Below are 25091 nucleotides of genomic sequence, written 5' to 3'. Positions count from 1 at the left end.
TATTTATTGAGACGGAGCCCTGCTCTGTTGCCCAGGCTGGAGTGCAGTGGTGCGATCTTGGCTCACTGCAAGCTCCGCCTCCCGCTCACGCCATTCTCCTGCCTCAGCCTCCTGAGTAGCTGGGTCTACAGGCGCCCGCCACCATGCCCGGCTAATTTTTTTGTATTTTTGGTAGAGACGGGGTTTCACCATGTTAGCCAGGATGGTCTCCATCTCCTGACCTTGTGATCCGCCCACCTTGGCCTCCCAAAGTGCTGGGATTACAGGCGTGAGCCACTGTGCCCAACCTACTTATTTATTTATTGACAGGGACTCACTCTGTGCCCAGGCTGGAGTGCAGTGGCACGATTATAGCTCACTGCAGCCTCAAATTCCTGGGCTCAAGCAATCCTCCCACCTCAGCCTCCCAAGTCGCTGGGACCACAGATGTGTGCCACCACACCCAGCTTCTACTGGTTCTTAAAGATGAGGTTTTGCTCACTGCACTCAAGGTAACATTTTAATTAGAATTGTCGTGGCAATTTAGACTATTCGTTTTCTCATAAAAGAGTCATGAAGCAGTATTGTTCCATTGTATTTATGAGAACATTGAGGCACAAAAATTTAGGAACATTTCTCCAAGGTTATTATAGATGAATTGACCTAAGATTTTAAGTCACCACGCTGCCTCATATATTTAAGCAGTTCTGCCATGTTGATTTTCTGATAGGCTATTTCCCTTTAGTTCTTGATGCCAACTCCTTTACCAATATTATAATTTTGTGTTATCTGATGGTAGGTTTAGAATGATAAGCATATTAATCGGAAGTGTCACTTTTTTTTATAGTGGATTAACAAAATATGTAGGTAAAATGTGCCCAGAATTTTGTCTTAATTTCTATATATTGTTTCAATTATCTTATTGGCAAATCTTATTTCTAATGCTTGTTTTAAATGAGTCCTTACTAGCCTCTTGGAAAAAACATAGAAGGGGTAATAGTTTTAAGTTACTGCATAAAATCCTCTTCTCAATGTTTAACTTTTATATGAAGGGATCTTCTTTCATGCTGTGTTTCATGTATATTACTACTTGGTCTGTGTGTTCTAGAATTATTTTCCTAGTTTGTTATCTTTGTTTCCCTTAGAACCACCAAGATTCCCCTCTTTTTCTACAGATACATAGCCAACTGGCTTCTCTCATTGCTTCTTTTTAGAAGTATTTTCTTCTTTCATCCTTTGGTCACAGGCAGCACTAACATCACGCATCACACAGAGAGTAAACGTTAGTACTCCCTGAGTGCTTGAAGACCTCAAACATGTAGGCCAGCAATGTAGGCGGGAGTTTGTCATTCTTGGTCACAGGAGTAGGAACCTAAGTTGGCCCTCAGCGGCCCTGTGTGCAGCAGCTCTGGGCAGCACTCATACGCCTGTCCTCTTCCCTAGAAACTGGCAGCACTCTCTCCTTCCCTTTCACCAGAAACCTCTTCATGTGGCCACTAGGATGTGCTGCTTGAGGAACATAGTGCCAGCATTTGCTTCTGGTGAAGGCCTCAGGAAGCTTATATTCATAGTAGAAGGCAAAAGGGGAACTAGTGTATCACGTGCGAGAGAGGAAAGCAAGGGGGTGTTGGGGGAGGTGCTGGGCTCTTTTAAAACCAGCTCTCATGTGAACTAATAGAACATAGATCAAGAAACTCACTCATTACTGTTGGCATGACACCAAGCCATTCATGTGGAATTTGCCCCCGTGACCCAAACACCTCCCACTAGGCCCCACCTTCAGCACTGGGGATCACATTGCAACATGAGATTTGGAGGGGACAAATATCTAAACCACATCACCAGGTCTATGGACCACTGGAAATTCAGCCCTCTCTCCAATCCCCATTTTACACATGAAGCCCAGAACAGGAACATGACTTTTCCAGTATCTATGGCCATTTAATGGCAGAACTAGGATGCAAAATCTCCCAACTTATTGCTCCATCCCTTTTTCTAATAAGACACAGAAATAATGTACTAGAACTATGCTTAAGGGGAGAAAGGTGTTCTACCAGCATAATAAGAGCTAAAGTACTGAGCAAATGTTCAATGTCAGGGTAAAAGGAGTAGCAAGCGTAGGGATATACAAGGCCAATCACCAGGAATATTGTAGAGGTTTGAGCCCATGTTCCCCACGGCCAAGTCTGAGTTTACACGCACACTCAAAAACACCAAGGCCAGGCATTTTACACAGAGAAAAGTAAAATGACCCAGACACGGGGAAAAAATTTGCCTGGTGTATGTTTATAACCCCTGCTTCCTCCTCTTTCCCTTCCAAGCTTTGGACTGGTCCTGAGGTGTAGAGTTTGATGAATTCACCGTGAAGATTTAGAGGCCCAGAGCCAAGGACATCATTACAACTCCTGTGTTCCCAACACAGAGCACAAAAGTGAGGGTAAGAATGTGTGATGCAGGTGTTTTTTGTGTTAGAAAACAATAATAAAACAAAACAAAAACTCCAGGGAGGCCCTGAAGGAAAGAACATTTTAGGTCAAAAATTAGGAAAAACTTGCTAAAACTCAGTCATTTCTCTGATGATCTAGGGAACTTACTTCCTCGCCACATTCAGATCTCTCTTTTTTTTTTTTCATAGCAATGCAGTAAGACAGAAACTATACTCTGCAGAACAAGTTCATGTCGATCTTTTGGATTGTCTGTCTTGCTTCTGTGCTTTAAGAAATTATCTCAGTAAATATAGAAGGCAAGCAGCATGACTGGCCTTTTCCCTAATTTGATTCAGCCCTCAGCATCACTGCTAGTAAGGAATAGGATTCTTTTTTTTAACCCTTCAGATGGCACCAGGGCAAATTCCACAGTGCATTCATGAGTCAAGGGACAGTATCTCCATGCGAGAGAGATCTGTCTGGCTGGAATTTCTAGATGGCTTTCCCACTATAGGAATCCAAGCAAACCATTGTCATTCTTCCCTCTCTAGCAAGAGAAAAGAAAATCTCAGCCTTTGGAGCATTCGTCTGGCTCAAGAACATGGGTTTTCTTTCCTGGAAACAAGGACTGGCTCAGTGAGACCTCGAAAGTTGGTGCTTTGTGGTGTTGCCAAAATGCCTATTTCTGGCAAGCAATGGGGGGAGGTGCTACTTGAGGGAATCTTGATGCGCCTCAGAGTGAAACAACACATTCATTATTTAATAGTTATTCAGCATCGGAGAAATGTTAGCCCAAGAAAAGGCTGAACTTAGACGACTTCACTAATAAGAGTATTTTAAGAATTATAAACAGAAATCACACTACATTAAATAGTGCGTTTCTAAGCTGAGTACAAGATAAATTGGCTGACAGGCTGAAAAGGGAAATAAAGAACTTAGTTGTGGATTCACAGTCTTGTGAATGAGTCTGTAACTGGTAGCACTGGGTGAGCCCATTTCCTGTGCCCTCCATCCTAAGGCCTCACAAGCACCTCAGCACCTGGATACTCCTAGGACTCCTCTGTTACCAGCCTCATGTGCTGGCAATCACTGAGGCAATAGTGACACTGACCCAAATAAAGGAGTCAGAACCATGATATGGCACATAATTCAGTATCTTCCAGGCCTCAACAATAACCATTTTGTATCCATAACTTCTCCTAAGAGACTTTATTTCCCAAATAATCACCTACTATAGCAGTTCTCTAAGATCCCTGGGAAGGTCAAGGCTACTTCAGGTGGTCCATTAGATCCATCTACTTCCATAATCACACCAAGATGCCATTTACCTTTTTCACTGTATTGACACCTGCACTGATGATGTCAAAGCAATGATGATGAAAACTGCTGATGCCTTAGCATATTTCAAGGCAGTAGCATCAAATAGCTATTGTATTCTTTACTGCCACCCATTTCATAGTACTCAAGAAAAAAACACTGCCAGTTTCATTTAAGAGTGTCCTCAATGAAGCTGTGAAAACTACTCATTTTATGAGATCTCAACCCTGAAGCATACATGTTTCTAATACTCCGTGTTATGAAATGGGAACGCACATAAAGCACATACATCTGTTGCATATGAAAGTACAATATTTGTCTCAAGGAAAAAGCACTTGTGCAGTTGTTTGTGTTACAAGCTAAACTAGCCGGTTTTGTCATGGAACATCACTTTTACTTGAAAGAATAGCTGGGAGACAAACTACAATTACTCATACTTGGGTATTTGCCAGGCATTTATTGATTGAATAAATATTGTACTATATTCAGTATAACAATGAATGCTTTTGGTTGCAAGGAACAGAAATGACTTTAACAGTAAAACAGTTACATCTCATAACTAGAAGTCAAGAGACAAAAGAGCTCAACAATGTCATAAGATCCAGGTGCTTTCCGTCCCTCTGCTCTGACCTCTCAGTGTTGGCTTTCCTTGTGTTGCAGGTAGCAAGACAGAAGCAGAATGTCCAAGGCATCATGTTTAGGCAGGACAATGTCCTGAGACATTTTTTTCCCCTTCTGTGGCTTTCTCTTAAGGAAGAGGACACTTTTTCTAGATTGCCCCTGCAGACTCACATTTTATTGACCTGAATTCGGTCACATGTCTATCCCTAAATTAATCCCTGGCCAGGGGAATGGGATATGCCTTTGGACTACTCAGTCCCAATATGGGGTCTAAAGGTGGGATCAAGCTTCCCTGAGGCAAAGGCCTGGTGGGTGAAGGGCTGATCACCCTTCAAAACAAAATTTGGGCTTTGTTAACTAGGAAGAAAAATGGGAGACTAGAAGAAACCTGCAGGCAATCACACAGGGACCACTCCATTCAGTAAACGAAGGTCTAGAACAGTGGTTACCAAATGTGAGTCGGCAGCCAGGCTACAAAGGAATCACCTGGGAGCTTGTTAAAAATATAGCTGAAAGTGTAACGTGCATATGAATTGCCTGAGGATCTTGTTGAAATACATATTCTGCATTTGCAAACAAGCTTCCAGATAAGATAACAACTGCTGGCTTATGGACTACACTTTGAGTAAGAATGATACAGACCTTCAAATTACTGACTCAGAATCTCCCAAATGATCCTGGTTTGAGAACTGGGTTCAATGTGGTGAACATCAACAATGTACAAGATTGGCATTCATTCATTCATTCATTCATTCATTCATTCATTCATTCATTAAGTATTCATAGAAACCAAGCCCTGTGCTTATTGCTGAAACTACAAAGCATCCATATGCTATTGGGGAAGAGGAGTGGGCTGACCTGGATACAGATATCTTTAATGTAAAGTGAGAAGGGCTCCAGCAGAGACATGCACAAAGCGTTCTTCCATCTGATCAAGGAGCAAGGAGTGACTTAGTAGTGAAGGTGGGCTTGACGGGAAAGGTTTCACAGAAGAGGAGAGGACATTGGAGCTGAGCTTTCCTTAGGTGCCCAGAGTCAGACAATGTATGTGCAAGACAGCCTGGAAATATGAATGAGCCAAGTATATTCAGAGACCAGTGAGAATGTCTCTGTGGCTTATGTACAGGCTGAGATGGGGTGGGGGAAGCAAAAATTAGCCTGAGGCTAGATTATGAGAGGCCTTCAATGCTGTATTAAATCACTCTATAGCAGCTGTTCTCAACCTTGACTACACTTGGGGAGCTTTTAAAAATCCTGATGCTGGCCAGGGGCTGTGGCTTATGCCTGTAATCCCAGCACTTTGGGAGGCTGTGGCGGGTGGATTGCTTGAGCTCAGGAGTTCAAGACCAGCCTGGGCAACATGGTGAAACCCCATCTCTACAAAAAAATACAAAAATTAGCCTGGTGTGGTGGTGTGTGCCTGTAAGCCTAACTACTTAGGGGGGCTGAGGCAGAAGGATCTCTTGAACCTGGGAAATCGAGCCTGCAGTGAGCCAAGATTGCACACTGAACTCTAGCCTAGGCAACACAGTGAGACTGTCTTAAAAAAAAAAAAAATCCTGATGCCCAGACCACACCCTAGAGCAATTAAATTCTACTTTCTTTAGGGGCAGAGGAGGGAGGAAAGCAGGCATCAGTAGCTTTTAGAGGAGGTGATCCAGCGTGTTGCCAAAGCTGAGAACCACAGCTCTACAAGAGCTAGTGCCTGCCCAACCTGTTTGCATAGAGCATGTTCTTCAATAAGGATAGAGCCCTTCCTTCCTAAATGTACTTTTCATTTCCATTTGATATTCAAAATCAGAATTATTAAAAAGGGTTTTGGCCCGAGAGGTCATGTGATGGGCACTGAAATGGAACTCCTCTGCACAAGGGCCTGTGGGATGCAGGCAGATGAAGCCTGCCCTTTGTTCCCCTGCCTGCATTGGTGAAAGCTGATCCCCGTGAAGCCGCTGTCACTGGGCAGAGGGCACGTTTTTCTCTCACTAGCCTGGACCACAGGGATCTTTGACTAGAAATATCTGCAAAGTGTTTGCTGAATGAGAACACATTTCATCACCCCACCCTCTTTTCCTAACTGAATGTCTGTTCAAGAATTCGGGTATAATTTTATTTGATAAGATGAAAAGATGAACTGCCCACACTGTGAAGGCTGACAGAATAATCTTTTTGTAGGTGCTTCACAATATGAATTTGAAATGCTCGCTCTTGTTTTGATCTCTGTACTCAGGTGCCGACGTGTTATAGTTAGGAGAAGTTGTCCCTTCTCTCATTTATCAGCATTAAGGTTCCTGAAATAATCTTTCAAGTGTCCAAATGTTGCCATAAAATGCTTGTCACTGTTGTCTCCTCAAGTTGCTGAATTTCTGGGGTGTTTTGAATTTTAAAAATATATTTTAAGCACTTCAATATATAAAACAAACATAACTTTAAAAAGAAACAAAAAGCAGCACTCTAAACTTGTTTACCATCTAACTCAGGCCCCCAGTTTTCAGTCAATAAATTATTCAACCCTCCCACCCCATCTTCAGTGGAATGGAACATGCTCTTCTGCTGTGTGACAATGGAGAAAGGAGGGTGACGTGTGCAACTGCCACAGCCCCCCAGCTTCCTGGGAATGCCCGGCTGACTTTGGGCAGACATTGATGTGGCCCTAATGACTATTTTGACTGTGTTCTGTTTTACAGCTCTACCCAACACACAAGAGGTGAAGTACTGCTTTGTTTTCAGAATTAAACTGTCTCCCAGGAAGCCTTCTGGGGTTCCCTTTGCTTTTCCTTGGAAAGGCTCCAGATAAGAGGCAGGCTGTTGTTCCTCCACAGCAATTCACAGGCTTACTTTTCAAATAATTTACCCAATCTCTTCCCTCCGTGATAGCCCAGGCTTTCCCCACAATCACATGATGTGACCTGTAAAGAAAAATAAAACAAACACTTATCTGGAGTTCTGACTCAAAGAACTGGATTCTATGGAAATTACAGGCTTTTGCTCTGGCTGTACAGATGTGACTGGGAATCCATGCCATGGCTAATGCAGGAAGGGAACTGGCCTCCATGTGCACAGGCCTGCCAGTGTGTGGGTGGCCCAGGATGAAGCCAGCCCCTCCTGGGCAAGCCTCAGCTGGGTTTGAGTCTCTGAGCAGGAGGCCTGGGACTCACACCTGTCCACTTATAATGTGACAGCCCCCACCACTAAACTTGCATTCACACAGCCCCAGAAGACGGACTGTCTCCAGCATCCTCACTTGTGTGGTGGCCTCTCATTCCTGTGGCCACTTTAACAGAGCTTGGCTCACCCAAGACCCTGCTTGGATACAAACAAGCTGGCCTTTGATGACAGGAAGGGAGTGGAGATTCCCTCAACGTCGGAGTTTTAATCCTGGTTCTGGGGGACATTACCTCCCTTTTTGTGGATCGCTGATTGCTTTCAAAACACCAGGAATCATTTTACCTTACAGGGCTAGTGTGTGCTATGATTAATTTAGCTAAGGCTCTTAGAAAACAGTAAATGGTGAGCAGCCCTGTTAGTTCCCTTTTTAGAAAGCACTTTAACACCCCTGGGCAGCTAGTTTGATGAGAAGTGCTACTCACCGTGACTCTCATGCACATTCCTTTTTCTTGACTGATTCTCGAAAGGCTTTTCAGTCCCTCTGATAAAAATGCACTGCTTCCAAATGAGTCTAAAAATTAAGTAGGAATACAAATTTTATCTTTAAAAAAATCAATCCTAATTTCTAATGAAGGAAAAAGAAGAAATAATTTCATGCTAATTAGGAGGGAGAGACATAGCCTGCATTTTGGAGATAAATAGGACAAGCGTTTGAGTTTAAAGTTTACCTGGAAAATGTCTGCCTCAAAGGAAAACTCAATTTGAAGAACTTGCTCACAGCCTAGGGATCTCACTCAGCCATTCTTACCCTTTCCCCTTCTCTTTCCTTTCCTCTCCCACCCCTTCTTTCAATGCCGAACCCCACAGGCCACGGGAGTGAGTCTTTACAAGGCGCATTAGTACATCTTGGGTGGTGCCGAAAAGCAGGGATTACACATGCTGGAGACAGTTTGGCAGCGGATGTGCCTTAACCCAGCTCTGCGGATTCCACATTCTTCTCCTGGAGGGGGGCAGTCTCCGCGGTTGCCTGAAATCCCACACTGCCAGCAGCCAGGGGTTCAGCAAATGCCTGGGGAGCTGAAGGGTTTTCTGTAAACCTGTCCAATCTCTGCCTGTCTCTGGGGTTGCACAAGGATGTGCCAAACTTATCCCGTTTGATAGTTTTAAAATTGCCGCTTACATGTGTTTTTAATTTTTATGTAATAAAGGAATGAATGCTTTATAATTAAAGACCAGTTGGTGATTAAAATCAGTTTCGTTGATGACTAACAAACACAAATAAAACCAGATATAAATCTTTATGAGACCTGTGAGGCCCACAGCAGCGACAATTCCTCTTCTCCTGACCATGTTTTCTCTGAAGCAGCAAGTCTCTCCACTCTCCCCCAGCTTTGTTTTGGCCTAGTAATTCTCTCTGGCTTCTACAATTGCCTATCCTTTAACCTCCTGTTTTTGATTACCAACTAGTGTTTATTTTAAATGTAGTTACTCGCCAATTAAATAGAAATTAGCTACATTTACAGACAGGGTTCCTGATTACTGCTTCTTCCTTTGGCAACTATTCATTCTTCTTTAGGCAGTCCTGAAAGCAGAAATCCCAAGGTCCAGATCACTTTGCCAGGGCACCTTAGGGTAGCTACCTGTTAAGTCCAGAGTTGAAGGAAGTAGGGATGAGATGCTCTCTTTGCCCATTGGGACCTGGAGCAAGCTGGGCTGTCACTGGAGATGTTTCCTGTTGTAATTCAGTTAACCATTTTTTTTTTTTTTTGACAGAGTCTTGCTCTGTCGCCCACGCTGGAGTGTGGTGGTGTGATCTTGGCTCACTGCAGCCTCCACCTCCTGGGTTCAAGACATTCTCCCACCTCAGCCTCCAGAGTAGTTGGGATTACAGGTGCCTGCCACCACGCCCGGCTAATTTTTGTATTTTTAGTAGAGACAGGGTTTCACCGTGTTGGCCAGGCTGGTCTCAAATTCCTGACCTCAAGTGATCCACCCGCCTCGACCTCCCAAAGTGCTGGGATTACAGGCGTGAGCCACCGTGCCCGGTCAACCCATTTTTGATTCAAGACAGACTCTCCTACCAGTAAGTCAGGCTTATTTCACAGAAGGAGGAGGAAGAGGAGGAGGTGGGGGTGGAGGAGCGGAGCAGAGGTGGGGAGAGGAGGAGGAGGAGGTCGAGGAAGAAGAAGAGAAAGAAGAAGGAGGAAGAGGAGGAGGAGGAGGGGGAGAAGGGGAAGAAGCCATCTTCAACTTTTCTTTGTTTTTTAGGACAGCTGAAATCCATCTTCCTTTTCACCCAGACACTGATACAGCTGCCTGTTTGGGTGAAGGAGAGATTCCCTTTCTGGTTTGGGTAGAGCACATAGGCTATAGCAGTCAGCATCAGGGAACAGCCAATATGTAGGCTTAATATTTTTAAATCAAAGCCATTGTGCTAATCACCCAGATAATCTGATATGGATATCATTTATTCTAAAATGAGAACAAGAGACACATCTATGACAGAATTCACTAGTGTGATCCTTTTTCAGTCCCAGCATGTGCTTCTGAAGATTCAATAATGTCTATATCAATTCTATAGGTTGTATTTCAATGTATATTGCTTCTTCATAAGGAAATGTCTTCTCCCATTGCTATGGTTTGGATATTTGACCCCTCCAAAGCTCATGTTGAAATTTGAGCCCCAGTGTTGGAGGTGAGGCCTGCTGGGAGGTGTTTGGGTCAAGGAGGCAGGTCCCTCATGAATGGCTTGGTGCCATCCTCATGGTAATGAGTGAATTCCCACTCTATTAGTTCTCACAAGAGCTGGTTGTTCAGAAGAGCCCTGCCCCTTCCTCCTGTGTCTCTTGCTGGCTCTCTTGCCATATGATGTCTGCACACAGCAGTTCCCCTTTGCATTCCACTGTGAGTAGAAGCAACCTGAAGTCCTCAACATAATCAGATGCTGGAACCATGATTCTTGTACAGCCAGCAGAACCATGAGCCAAATAAACCTTTTTTCTTTGTAAATTACCTAACCTCACATATTCCTTTATAGCAACTCAAAGATGCTTACAAGGGTCAATTAACTTTGTTTATAATAGGAAAGAGTGGAAAATTGCCCAAAGGCACAATAGTAAGTGATTGGGATTGGTTAAATAAAATAAATTACACATTCATTTAATGAAATACAGTTCAGCCATTAAAAATGGAAAGAAAGGACTTCCACTCTGTAGAGAGATAGAAGAGACATCATTCTTACACTTACAATGAAGGTAACTGAGTTAACTTCAAATTCAGAACTTTTTTTGAACTTAATTAGAGAGCTAAAGTGTCAGAACAAACAACAGTCTCAAAATCTGAAGGCGCTGGGGTCAGCCCGATGCCTGAGGACACAGAATAGACCTGGTGTTGGAGCATCTTAAAAGTTTTGTCCACAGTTGCCAGCCTGGAGACTGGGACATGGGGGCTTGCATGGCACCAGGTTTCACTGGGGCAGGTCCGGTGCTGTTTTCCAAAGTTACTTAGGGGAGCTGAAGGGTTTTCTGGAAACCCTTACTTAGTTGACCCTTACTCAGGTCAGCTTATTTCTTCCCCATCCCTTTCAGGGAAGTTATATAATTAATTTGTAACATAGTAAAATGCATTTATCACAATCTGCATTCCATCTTTTCTCTCATATCCTGGTTGAGGTTTTGTTGTTGTTGTTGTTTTAATTTTACTTTAAGTTCTGGGATACACATGCAGAAAGTGCAGGTTTCTTACATAGGTATACATGTATCATGGTGGTTTGCTGCAACCCATCGTCTAGGTTTTAAGCCCTCCCTCCCCCTGCCCAACAAGGGAGGGAGACAGACCCCCGACAGGCCCCAGTGTGTGATGTTCCCCTCCCTGTGTCCATGTGTTCTCAGTGTTCAACTTCCGCTTATAAGTAAGAACATGCAGGGTTTGGTTTCCTGTTCCTGTGTTAGTTTGCTGAGAATGATGTCTTCCAGCTTCATCCATGTCCCTGCAAAGGACATGATCTCATTCTTTTTTATGGCTGCATAGTATTGCATGTTGTATATATTCCACGTTTTCTTTATCTTGGTTGAGTTTTAAAAAAAATTTACATGCAATAAAATTCACTTCTTGTGGTATAGTTCTATCAGTGTTGGCAAATGCACAGAATTGTACTATGGACCACTATAATTCTATACATAATAATTCCATGACCCCAAAGTTTCCTTGTGCTACTCCTTCATAGACAACCCAACCCCCAACCCCTGATCCGCTACCTACTCATCTGTTTTCCTCCCTATAGTTTTGCTTTTCCCAGAGTGCCATATGAATAAAATCAAACAATTCTGGGTCCAGCCTCTCAAAATGCAGGTAAGATTTATCTGTGTTGTTTTGTGAATTCAGGTTTACTGCTGGTGGCATTCCATCACATGTATGTACCACAGTTTGTGGTACATCTCAATCGGCTACAAATATTTACCTATAGGTTTTTGTATTGTAGGAGACCAGAATATGCCACCCCAAAATATGCTTCTTTAGCATATGAATTGTTTTGTGCTAATCATTTTGAGAAACTACAGACACAGAAGAAGATCTGAAAACAGAGTAGAAATTGCCCTTTTATAAAGGACATTTATGTCGATAAAGAAAATCTCCATTTGTAAGGGTGTCTCCCTATGTACTATGAAGAGAAGGACAACATTACATCACTAGAGACTCTTATCAAAGGACAAGGCACCAGACTTATATCTGTGTAAGAAATCTTACCCTTGTTATCCTGCTTTCCTGGGCATCTCCTTATGTCTGTCCTTCCTCACATCCTTCCCTCTTTATTTCAGTAGACAATTGTATTTAAGCCTGAAATCAAAGCCACACCTTTGGGATTTACTTATTTCTCTGGGTATCTCCCATGTATAATAATGTACACATGTTGTTAAATTTGTTTGTTTTCCTCTTGTTAATCTACCTTTTGTTATAGGAGTTTGTTGTAACTAAGAATTTGAAGGGTAGAGAGAATCCTCTCCTATAGTTTGAACATCTTTTCTTTTGTTTTGGATATATAGCTAGGCATGAGATTGCTGGGTCATATGGTAGGTATATGTTTAACTTTATAAGAAACTGCCAAACTGTTTCCCAAAGTGGCTGTACCATTTTGCATTCCTACCAGCAATGTATATGAATTCCAATTGCTCAGAATTCTCACCAGCACTTCAGATTGCCAGGCTTTAAAATTATAGCTATTCATATAGGCATGTTGTGGGTGTTTTAGTGTGGTTTTAATTTGTATTTCCCTAATGATTACTAAAGAACATTTTTTATTATGCTTATTTTACATCTAAATATGTTCTTTTTGTGGGGGAGGGAGGATGGAGTCTTGCTCTGTTACCCAGGCTGGAGTGCAGTGACGTGATCTTAGCTCACTGCAACCTCCGCCTCCCAGGTTCAAGCGATTCTCTTGCCTCAGCCTCCCAAGTAGCTGGGACTACAGGTGCGTGCCACCACGCCTGGCTAATTTTTCATATTTTTAGCAGAGATGGGGTTTCACCGTGTTAGCCAGGGTGGTCTCGATCTTCTGACCTCATGATCTGCCCACCTCAGCCTCCCAAAGTGCTGGGATTACACCATGCCTGGCCTAAATGTGTTCCTTAGTAAAAACTCTGATTCAATTTTTTGTTTTGAAAAATTGGGTTTTTTGTTTTCTGGTTGTTGAGTATATGAGTTCTTTATATACTTCAAATATAAGTCCTTTGACAGATGTGATTTTAAAATATTTTCTCGGGGGCGGAGCAAGATGGCCGAATAGGAACAGCTCCAGTCTCCAACTCCCAGCGCGAGCGACACAGAAGACCGGTGATTTCTGCATTTTCAACTGAGGTACTGGGGTCATCTCACTAGGGAGTGCCGGACAATCGGTGCTGGTCAGCTGCTGCAGCCTGACCAGCGAGAGCTGAAGCAGGGCGAGGCATCGCCTCACCTGGAAGTGCAAGGGGGAAGGGGATCCGTTTTCCTAGCCAGGGGAACTGAGACACACAACACCTGGAAAATCGGGTAACTCCCACCCCAATACTGCGCTGTAAGCATACAGGCACACCAGGAGAATATATCCCATACCTGGCCAGGAGGGTCCCACGCCCACGAAGCCTCCCTCACTGCTAACACAGCAGTCTGCCGCGATCTATCCACAAGGCAGCAGCGAGGCTGGGGGAGGGGCGCCCGCCATTGCTGAGGCTTAAGTAGGTAAACAAAGCCACTGGGAAGCTCGAACTGGGTGGAGCTCACAGCAGCTCAAGGAAGCCTGCCTGTCTCTGTAGTCTCCACCTCTGGGGACAGCGCACAGCTGAAGACCAACAGGGGAAGTAGTGGGAGCCGGTGCAGATGCGAACGACTCTGTCTGACAGCTTTGGGGAGAGCCGTGGATCTCCCAACGCGGAGGTTGAGATATGAGAACGGACAGGCTGCCTGCTCAGGTGTGTCCCTGACCCCTGAGTAGCCTAGCTGGGAGAAATCCCACAGGGTGGAGTACACCCCTGAGAGGAAACTTCCAAAGGAAGAATCAGACAGGTACACTCGCTGTTCAGCAATATTCTATCTTCGGCAACCTCTGCTGCTGATACCCAGGCAAACAGGGTCTGGAGTGGACCTCAAGCAATCTCCAACAGACCAACAGACAGTCCTTCTGACTGTCAGAAGGAAAACTATCAAACAGGAAGGACACCTATACCAAAACCCCATCAGTACGTCACCACCATCAAAGACCAGAGACAGATAAAACCACAAAGATGGGGAAGAAGCAGGGCAGAAAAGCTGGAAATTCAAAAAATAAGAGCGCATCTCCCCCTGTAAAGGAGCGCAGCCCATCGCCAGCAACGGATCAAAGCTGGTCAGAGAATGACTTGGACGAGAGGAGAGAAGAAGGCTTCAGTCCATCAAACTTATCAGAGCTAAAGGAGGAATTACGTACCCAGCGCAAAGAAACTAAAAATATTGAAAAAAGAGTGGAAGAATTGACAGCTAGACTAATTAATGCAGAGAAGATCATAAACGAAATGACAGAGATGAAAACCATGACACGAGAAATACGTGAAAAATGCAAAAGCTTCAGTAACCGACTCGATCAACTGGAAGAAAGAGTATCAGCGATTGAGGATCAAATGAATGAAATGAAGCGAGAAGAGAAACCAAAAGAAAAAAGAAGAAAAAGAAATGAGCAAAGCCTGCAAGAAGTATGGGATTACGTAAAAAGACCAAATCTACGTCGGATTGGGGTGCCTGAAAGTGAGGGGGAAAATGGAACCAAGTTGGAAAACACTCTTCAGGATATCATCCAGGAGAACTTCCCCAACCTAGTAGGGCAGGCCAACATTCAAATTCAGGAAATACAGAGAACGCCACAAAGATACTCCTCCAGAAGAGCAACTCCAAGACACATAATTGCCAGATTCACCAAAGTTGAAATGAAGGAAAAAATCTTAAGGGCAGCCAGAGAGAAAGGTCGGGTTACCCACAAAGGGAAGCCCATCAGACTAACAGCAGATCTCTCGGCAGAAACTCTACAAGCCAGAAGAGAGTGGGGGCCAATATTCAACGTTCTTAAAGAAAAGAATTTTAAACCCAGAATTTCATATCCAGCCAAACTAAGTTTCATAAGTGAAGGAGAAATAAAATCCTTTACAGATAAGCAAATGCTTAGAGATTTTGTCACCACCAGGCCTGCCTTACAAGAGACCCTGAAGGAAGCCCTAAACATGGAAAGGAACAACCGGTACCAGCCATTGCAAAAACATGCCAAAATGTAAAGACCATCGAGGCTAGGAAGAAACTGCATCAACTAACGAGCAAAATAACCAGTTAATATCATAATGGCAGGATCAAGTTCACACATAACAATATTAACCTTAAATGTTAATGGACTAAATGCTCCAATTAAAAGACACAGACTGGCAAACTGGATAAAGAGTCAAGACCCATCAGTCTGCTGTATTCAGGAGACCCATCTCACATGCAGAGACATACATAGGCTCAAAATAAAGGGATGGAGGAAGATCTACCAAGCAAATGGAGAACAAAAAAAAGCAGGGGTTGCAATGCTAGTCTCTGATAAAACAGACTTTAAACCATCAAAGATCAAAAGAGACAAAGAAGGCCATTACATAATGGTAAAGGGATCAATTCAACAGGAAGAGCTAACTATCCTAAATATATATGCACCCAATACAGGAGCACCCAGATTCATAAAGCAAGTCCTTAGAGACTTACAAAGGAACTTAGACTCCCATACAATAATAATGGGAGACTTCAACACTCCACTGTCAACATTAGACAGATCAACGAGACAGAAAGTTAACAAGGATATCCAGGAATTGAACTCATCTCTGCACCAAGCGGACCTAATAGACATCTATAGAACTCTCCACCCCAAATCAACAGAATATACATTCTTCTCAGCACCACATCGCACTTATTCCAAAATTGACCACATAATTGGAAGTAAAGCACTCCTCAGCAAATGGAAAAGAACAGAAATTATAACAAACTGTCTCTCAGACCACAGTGCAATCAAACTAGAACTCAGGACTAAGAAACTCAATCAAAACCGCTCAACTACATGGAAACTGAACAACCTGATCCTGAATGACTACTGGGTACATAACGAAATGAAAGCGGAAATAAAGATGTTCTTTGAAACCAATGAGAACAAAGATACAACATACCAGAATCTCTGGGACACATTTAAAGCAGTGTGTAGAGGGAAATTTATAGCACTAAATGCCCACAAGAGAAAGCAGGAAAGATCTAAAATTGACACTCTAACATCACAATTAAAAGAACTAGAGAGGCAAGAGCAAACACATTCAAAAGCTAGCAGAAGGCAAGAAATAACTAAGATCAGAGCAGAACTGAAGGAGATAGAGACACAAAAAACCCTCCAAAAAATCAATGAATCCAGGAGTTGGTTTTTTGAAAAGATCAACAAAATTGACAGACCGCTAGCAAGGCTAATAAAGAAGAAAAGAGAGAGGAATCAAATAGATGCAATAAAAAATGATAAAGGGGATATCACCACTGACCCCACAGAAATACAAACTACCATCAGAGAATACTATAAACGCCTCTACGCAAATCAACTAGAAAATCTAGAAGAAATGGATAATTTCCTGGACACTTACACTCTCCCAAGGCTAAACCAGGAAGAAGTTGAATCCCTGAATAGACCAATAGCAGGCTCTGAAATTGAGGCAACAATTAATAGCCTACCCACCAAAAAAAGTCCAGGACCAGATGGATTCACAGCTGAATTCTACCAGAGGTACAAGGAGGAGCTGGTACCATTCCTTCTGAAACTATTCCAATCAATAGAAAAAGAGGGAATCCTCCCTAACTCATTTTATGAGGCCAACATCATCCTGATACCAAAGCCTGGCAGAGACACAACAAAAAAAGAGAATTTTAGACCAATATCCCTGATGAACATCGATGCAAAAATTCTCAATAAAATACTGGCAAACCGGATTCAGCAGCACATCAAAAAGCTTATCCACCATGATCAAGTGGGCTTCATCCCTGGGATGCAAGGCTGGTTCAACATTCGCAAATCAATAAACGTAATCCAGCATATAAACAGAACCAAAGACAAGAACCACATGATTGTCTCAATAGATGCAGAAAAGGCTTTTGACAAAATTCAACATCCCTTCATGCTAAAAACGCTCAATAAATTCGGTATTGATGGAACGTACCTCAAAATAATAAGAGCTATTTATGACAAACCCACAGCTAATATCATACTGAATGGGCAAAAACTGGAAAAATTCCCTTTGAAAACTGGCACAAGACAGGGATGCCCTCTCTCAACACTCCTATTCAACATAGTGTTGGAAGTTCTGGCTAGGGCAATCAGGCAAGAGAAAGAAATCAAGGGTATCCAGTTAGGAAAAGAAGAAGTCAAATTGTCCCTGTTTGCAGATGACATGATTGTATATTTAGAAAACCCCATTGTCTCAGCCCAACATCTCCTTAAGCTGATAAGCAACTTCAGCAAAGTCTCAGGATACACAATTAATGTGCAAAAATCACAAGCATTCTTATACACCAGTAACAGACAAGCAGAGAGCCAAATCAGGAATGAACTTCCATTCACAATTGCTTCAAAGAGAATAAAATACCTAGGAATCTAGCTTACAAGGGATGTAAAGGACCTCTTCAAGGAGAACTACAAACCACTGCTCAGTGAAATAAAAGAGAACACAAACAAATGGAAGAACATACCATGCTCATGGATAGGAAGAATCAATATCGTGAAAATGGCCATACTCCCCAAGGTTATTTATAGATTCAATGCCATCCCCATCAAGCTACCAATGAGTTTCTTCACAGAATTGGAAAAAACTGCTTTAAAGTTCATATGGAACCAAAAAAGAGCCCGCATTGCCAAGACAATCCTAAGTCAAAAGGACAAAGCTGGAGGCGTCACGCTACCTGACTTCAAACTATACTACAAGGCTACAGTAACCAAAACAGCATGGTACTGGTACCAAAACAGAGATATAGACCAATGGAACAGAACAGAGTCCTCAGAAATAATACCGCACATCTACAGCCATCTGATCTTTGACAAACCTGAGAGAAACAAGAAATGGGGAAAGGATTCCCTATTTAATAAATGGTGCTGGGAAAATTGGCTAGCCATAAGTAGAAAGCTGAAACTGGATCCTTTCCTTACCCCTTATACGAAGATTAATTCAAGATGGATTAGAGACTTAAATGTTAGACCTAATACCATAAAAACCCTAGAAGAAAATCTAGGTAGTACCATTCAGGACATAGGCATGGGCAAGGACTTCATGTCTAAAACACCAAAAGCAACGGCAGCAAAAGCAAAAATTGACAAATGGGATCTAATTAAACTAAAGAGCTTTTGCACAGCAAAAGAAACTACCATCAGAGTGAACAGGCAACCTACAGAATGGGAGAAAATGTTTGCAACCTACTCATCTGACAAAGGGCTAATATCCAGAATCTACAAAGAACTCAGACAAATATACGAGAAAAAAACAAACAACCCCATCAAAAAGTGGGGAAAGGATATGAACAGACATTTCTCAAAAGAAGATATTCATACAGCCAACAGACACATGAAAAAATGCTCATCATCACTCGCCATCAGAGAAATGCAAATCAAAACCACAATGAGATACCATCTCACACCAGTTAGAATGGTAATCATTAAGAAGTCAGGAAACAACAGGTGTTGGAGAGGATGTGGAGAAATAGGAACACTTTTACACTGTTGGTGGGATTGTAAACTAGTTCAACCATTATGGAAAACAGTATGGCAATTCCTCAAGGATCTAGAACTAGATGTACCATATGACCCAGCCATCCCACTACTGGGTATATACCCAAAGGATTATAAATTATTCTACTACAAAGACACATGCACACGTATGTTTATTGCGGCACTATTCACAATAGCAAAGACTTGGAATCAACCCAAATGTCCATCTGTGACAGACTGGATTAAGAAAATGTGGCACATATACACCATGGAATACTATGCAGCCATAAAAAAGGATGAGTTTGCGTCCTTTGTAGGGACATGGATGCAGCTGGAAACCATCATTCTTAGCAAACTATCACAAGAACAGAAAACCAAACACCGCATGTTCTCACTCATAGGTGGGAACTGAACAATGAGATCACTTGGACTCGGGAAGGTTAACATCACACACTGGGGCCTATCATGGGGAGGGGGGAGGGGGGAGGAGGGAGGGATTGCATTGGGGAGTTATACATGATATAAATGATGAATTGATGGGTGCTGACGAGTTGATGGGTGCAGCACACCAACATGGCATAAGTATACATATGTAACAAACCTGCACGTTATGCACATGTACCATAGAACTTAAAGTATAATAATAAAAAAAAAAAAGAAAAGAAAAAAAAAAATAAATAAAATAAAATAAAATAAAATATTTTCTCTTAGTTTGTGGCTTGTCTTTTTTTACTCTCTTAATCAAAGAACCAAAGTTTTTGCAGAAGTTTTTTAAAAATTTAATACAATTTATCAATTTTTTCTTTCATAAATCATGCTTTTGAGGTCATATCTAAAACCTGTTTTCCTAACTCAGGATTTCTCAACAGATGCACAACTGACATTTTAGACCAGATAATTATTTGTAGTGAGGACCTATCCTGTGCCTTGTAGGATGTTTAGTAGTATTCCTGTTCTGGTCTCTACACATCAGTGCCTGTAGTGTGCATGTGTGCATGCATGTGCAAACACACACACACACACACACACACAGGCCCCAAGTATAACAATAAAAAATGTTGCAGACATTGTCAAATGTCTCCTGAACTACAAAGCTGACCTTTGTTCAGTGGCCTAACCCAAGGTCATATACACATTGGCCAGGCTGGTCTTGAACTCCCAACCTCGTGATCTGCCCTCCTTGGCCTCCCAAAGTGCTAGGATTACAGCTGTGAGCCACCGTGCCTGGCCTGACTTTCTCCTGTTTTTTTTTTTTTTTTTTTTTTTTTTTTTCCTTAAAAACGTTTTATGGTTTTATGCTTTATGTTTAGGTCTATGATCAATTTTGAGTTAATTTTATATGAGACGTGAGATACAGGCTGGGGTTCTTTTTTGTCGTTTTAGTATATGGACAGCTATGGTCTAAATGTTTGTGTTTCTCCCAAAATTTACAAGTTGAAATCCTAACCCTCAAGGTGATGGTATTAGGAGGTAAGGCTATGAGAGGTGGTTAGTTAATGAGGGTCCTTATAAAAGGGAACCCAGAGAGTTCGTTGGCCTTTCTGCCATGTGAAGACACAGCAAAATAATGGTTGTCTATGGACTAGAAAGCCGGCATTCCCTAGACAGTAAATTTTCCCACATCTTGATCTTGGAATTTCCAGCTTCCAGAACTGTGAACAATAAATTTCTATTGTTTGTGAGCCACCCAGTCTGTGATATTTTGTTATGGTAGCTGAGATAGACTAAAATGTAGACATTCAGTTGTTCCCAGGCCACTTATTTGAAGAGACTTTCTTCTCTCTATTGACTTGCATTTGTATCATTGTCAAAAATCAGTTGACTGTATTTAGGTGGGTTTATTTCTGGTTTTACTTCTCTGTTCCACTGATATATGTGTCTGTTGTTTATACATTACCATGGTCTTCATTACTGTAGCATTACAATAACACTTTAAATTAGGGGGTCCCCCAATATTATTTGTTTTCAAAAATTTTTGGCAAGTCTAGTTCCTTTGCCTTTCTGTATAAATTTTGAAACCAGCAGTCAACATCTACATAAAACGCTGCTGGAATTTTGATTGAAGTTTCACTGAATCAATCTAACAAATTGGGCAGAATTAACATCTATCTTAACATACTGAATCTTCTCATCTATGAACATGGTATATTTCTCCACTTATGTGGATCTTCTCAGATTTTTCTTCAGTGTTTTTTACTTTTCAGCATACAGATCCCACATAATTTGTTTCAGTTTTATACTTACATGATTTTTGGTGCTATTGTAAATGGTATTGTTATTTTAATTTTGAATTCCAGTTTTCCTGCTATTATATAGAAATACCATTGATTTGTATGCATTGACTTCATATCCTGAGACTTTATTAAATTCATTAGTTAGTTCTAAGAAGTTGTGTGTAAGCTGTTTAGAAATATCTATGTAGGAAATCTACATAGTTACGTCATCTGCGAATAGAGCTGACATCCCCTTTATTTCTATGTGTTGTCTTATTATAATGGCTAGTATTCCCTGGGTGATATTAAATGCACATTGTGAAAGAAGGTACCTTTGCTTTGTTCTCCATCTCTGAGAAAAGGTCTTCAATCTTTTACCATTAAGTGTGATGTTGTGATGTTAGATGTAGATTTTTTGTAGATATTTTTAATTAATTTAAGCAACCTTCCTTCCTTCCTTTCTTTTCTTTTCTTTTCTTTCTTTCTTTTCTTTCTTTCTTTCTTTCTTTCTTTCTTTCTTTCTTTCTTTCTTTCTTTCTTTCTTTCTTTCCTTCTTTCTTTCTTTTTTCTCTCTTTCTTTCTCTCTCTCTCTCTCCTTCCTTCCTTCCTTCCTTCCTTCCTTCCTTCCTTCCTTCCTTCCTTCCTTCCTTCCTTCCTTCCTTCCTTCCTTCCTTCCTTCTTTCTTTCTTTCTTTCTTTCTTTCTTTCTTTCTTTCTTTCTTTCTTTCTTTCTTTCTTTCTCTTTCTGTTTTTAGATGGAGTTTTGCTCTTGCTGCCCAGGCTGGAGTGCAATGGCACGATCTTGGCTCACTGCAACCTCCACCTCCCAAGTTCAAGCGATTCTCCTACTTAGCTGGCATTACAGGTGTGTGCCACCACACTCAGCTAATTTTTTTTCTATTTTTAGTAGAGATGGGGTTTCACCATGTTGGCCAGGCTGGTCTTGAACTCCTGACCTTAGGTGATCCACCTGCCTCAGCCTCCCAAAGTACTAGGATTACAGGCATGAGCCACCACACCCGGCCACAAGTTTTCTTTTATTTCTACTTTGCTGTAGAAATAAAAGAAATGAATACAAGTAGAATTTTGTCAGATGCATTTTCTGCATCTATTTTCTTCTGTAATCTGTTAATAGCTTACAATGATTGATTTTTTAAAAGTTGAACCAGTCTTACATTCCTTAGTTCATTGCCTCTTGGCCATGGTGTATTATCCATCATATATATTAAATTTTAATTTTAAAAATTAAGACATACATATACATATAAATATTTACAGAAAACTTAAGAAATAGATATATAGATATATCTATGTGTATGAGTTAGTGCGCGCGTGTGTGTGTGTATATATATATATATATGTAAAACACACACAGATATATATCTGCACATATATCTCCAAGCTGTATCCTCTGAAAGGGGTTAGAAACAATGATGTCTCGGTTAAAAGGAGAGCACCTAACTCCTGATGACACTGGTTTCTAAATACTGGCCTCCAATAATAGGAACCAGGAATCATTGGAGAACTGTCTGATTCTAGGGCCGGGGCAATGGAAATAAATATGAGTCTGGATATCTTGTGGTGTTTCAATGTAAGGAAATTTAAAAAAAAATAAAATAAAAAAATAAAAATAAATAAATAAATAACATAAAAAATGTGCAGGAACCAATCTGAAAAAGCTCCTATGAAACAATTTGAGCAACAAAATAAATAATAAGAGTACAATGTTAGTTTATAACTAAAAGAATAAATTAAATATCCATGAGTCCACAAATAAATGAATAAATGATTAAATAAATACATAAGTGGGAGAAAGGGAAAGCTCTTTTTTAGAAAAGAATCTCAGTTATTATAAATATAGAAGGCCTGGGGGAAATACAAAAGTACCATTAAACCCCATAGTAACCATTGCTGCAGGTTAAATCCTCCAAGGATTCTAAAAAGAATGGGTGAATGTTCAAGTAGAAACAGAATTTTGCATAGTCTCCAAGTATGTCTGTAAGACTTTGTATGACTCTTCTTCAACTTCAAAACTTTTTCTAAATAAAAAGTAAAATATAATAATAAGGGAGAGAATACTTAGTGATGTGGAAAAATGTTTATGATCTATTACATTTTAAAAAGCCATTTGATTCCAATTTTATGCACCTAAACACTTATACACATACAAACAAACAACCAATTAAAAAATTAAATTTTGATTTAAAATAGCTTAAACCATTGGTATCTCTTGGTGGTGGCACAGAGTGCAATAGTAGTGATTTCAGTTTTATAGCATCATTATTATTATTATTGCTTATCAATATTTTCTAAAATTTTCTATCATGACCATGCATTCATATTAGAATAAAAATACATTTAAAACATTCCTGGAGGATATGTTTCATGCTTCATATTCTGCATTGTTTTGAAAACAATAGTGGGTGCTGTCAAAGCGGACTGTTGAATTGAAGCAGTGCCTTACTGTTTCCTTTTGCAAAATAGATCATCATCCACCTAATTTATATTTGTATACAGAACCTATCTTAGTGCTTTGGACAAAATACTCAGTAATAGTTGAGTTATAAATATAGGTTTTGCTCTATTTAAGTTAGTATAAAGTTAAGAACATCTGGAAAAATAACATGTATAGCATTTAATAAATGGAAATCACAGAAAACATTTAGTGCTAAACATTATCCTAAGCACTTTACATATCTTAATTTATTAAATCATTAGCACAACTCAGAGGGGCAAGGATACTGCTATTACCCTCATTTTACAGATGAAGAAACCAGGGCACAGAGATTAAGTAATTTGCACAAGGTCACACAGCTATAGCAAGTGGCAAGCAGTGATATAAAGCACTTCTATATTTATTGTTATTTAACTTCTCACAGCAACTCATTGAGTTAGGTATCTTGATCTCCAATTGTCAGATGAAGAAACTGAAGCTCAGAGAAGTAAGTGACTGGCCTAACTAAAAGTGTCAGGGCTGGGACACTTGACCTCAAAACCCTTGCTGTTTCAGCTATAACCTGCTGCCTCTTGCATTAACATGAAGTGGGCAAACCAAAACAGGATATTACCAGAGAGCTGTCAAAACACATCTCCAGTGGAGAACTCCACATGTGGATTAGTTCTTTCCCAAGTCTGCTTAAATTTCACACCATCCACCTACAGGGTTTTTTTTTTTCCTACCAGCTGAGAATGGTGACATTTCTTCTTCTCTGGTCTAAATCAGAAAAACTTGCAGCACTACAGTAACCACTAAAGAAGGTATATATTAGCTTACAGAGATTTTTTTCCCCCTCTCCCTTAATTTAAAGAGGCAGGAAAAAAAAAAAAAAAAAAGATACAATCCTGCTTCCATTCTTGTCTGTGAGAAAGTGACTGTGGGCATTCTCAGGCAAAAAACAAAGTAACTTCATTTTTAGAGTAAATGCCCTGTTGACAAGTTGGCAGGGCTGCCTTGTTTGGAAAAGAATGTGCAGAAAACTCAAAGGATAATTAGTGTGAGGTAACCTAACAGCATGCAGCAGGGCTGTAACGTGTCTGGCAGAGGCAGATGTGGCCACACAGTTCATTAACGCTGTATAGTTTGTTTAATTCCAGTTGGGGTAATTAGAGAAGGCTCTAGAACCTGCCTAGAGCTCCAAAATAGACTCTGATTTCAGCAGCAGTGGGGTAGATCTAAGCCACCACAGTGGGCCCCAGGAGATTAGAAGATTAGAATTCCTCACAAACCCATTTGCTTTTCTTTGACAATCGTCTCTGCATTGGCCATCATGACAGAGGAGAGGAACAGCATGATGGTCATAATAAAGGAGAATTTTTAAACTGGCTTTACAATGCACTCTATGGTGATTCCATTATTTAGCTTATCTCTTAACTTATATTTTGCTTAAGTGTCCATTAAAATCACAGGAGTTTCTCATTTTTATAGAGTGAATAAATTTTAGTAAAATTGTTTATGAAGAAATTTTTCTATTAATGTAGTTTTATCTTTCTAATAATTTCTTTTAAGAAAATTAAAGCTTTTCCATTGGAGAAAAAAAATTAGCTAGGTAATATTGGATGTTTTGTATATAAAAATGTTTGATAGGCCTTTGAGAATTATATCACTTTTCTGATTTCTCTCCTAGCCTTACTTTCTTTTTTCTCCCTTCCTTTCATATTGCTCTTCCTCAGACCATGG

General features: G+C 40.8%; 1 protein-coding gene across 1 annotated transcript in view; it reads right to left on the bottom strand.

Annotated features, from left to right (window-relative positions):
- Positions 1-4156: 4156 nt before the first annotated feature.
- LOC104664428 (wiskott-Aldrich syndrome protein homolog 1-like) overlaps positions 4157-25091 on the bottom strand; it is an 83629-nt gene continuing 62694 nt past the window's right edge. Inside the window, exons 4-5 of the mRNA XM_010365915.2 lie at positions 7931-8019; positions 4157-7249 (exon numbers count right to left, since the gene is read on the bottom strand). Coding sequence (XP_010364217.2) covers positions 7175-7249; positions 7931-8019 — 164 coding nt within the window. The 3' untranslated portion in view covers positions 4157-7174. The remainder of the gene's footprint in view (positions 7250-7930; positions 8020-25091) is intronic.

Source organism: Rhinopithecus roxellana, chromosome 1 (assembly GCF_007565055.1).
Source record: "Rhinopithecus roxellana isolate Shanxi Qingling chromosome 1, ASM756505v1, whole genome shotgun sequence".
Classification (NCBI taxonomy): Eukaryota; Metazoa; Chordata; class Mammalia; order Primates; family Cercopithecidae; genus Rhinopithecus; species Rhinopithecus roxellana.
Note: the sequence above shows the minus strand (reverse complement) of the source record. Positions and strands in the feature narration are given on the sequence as shown.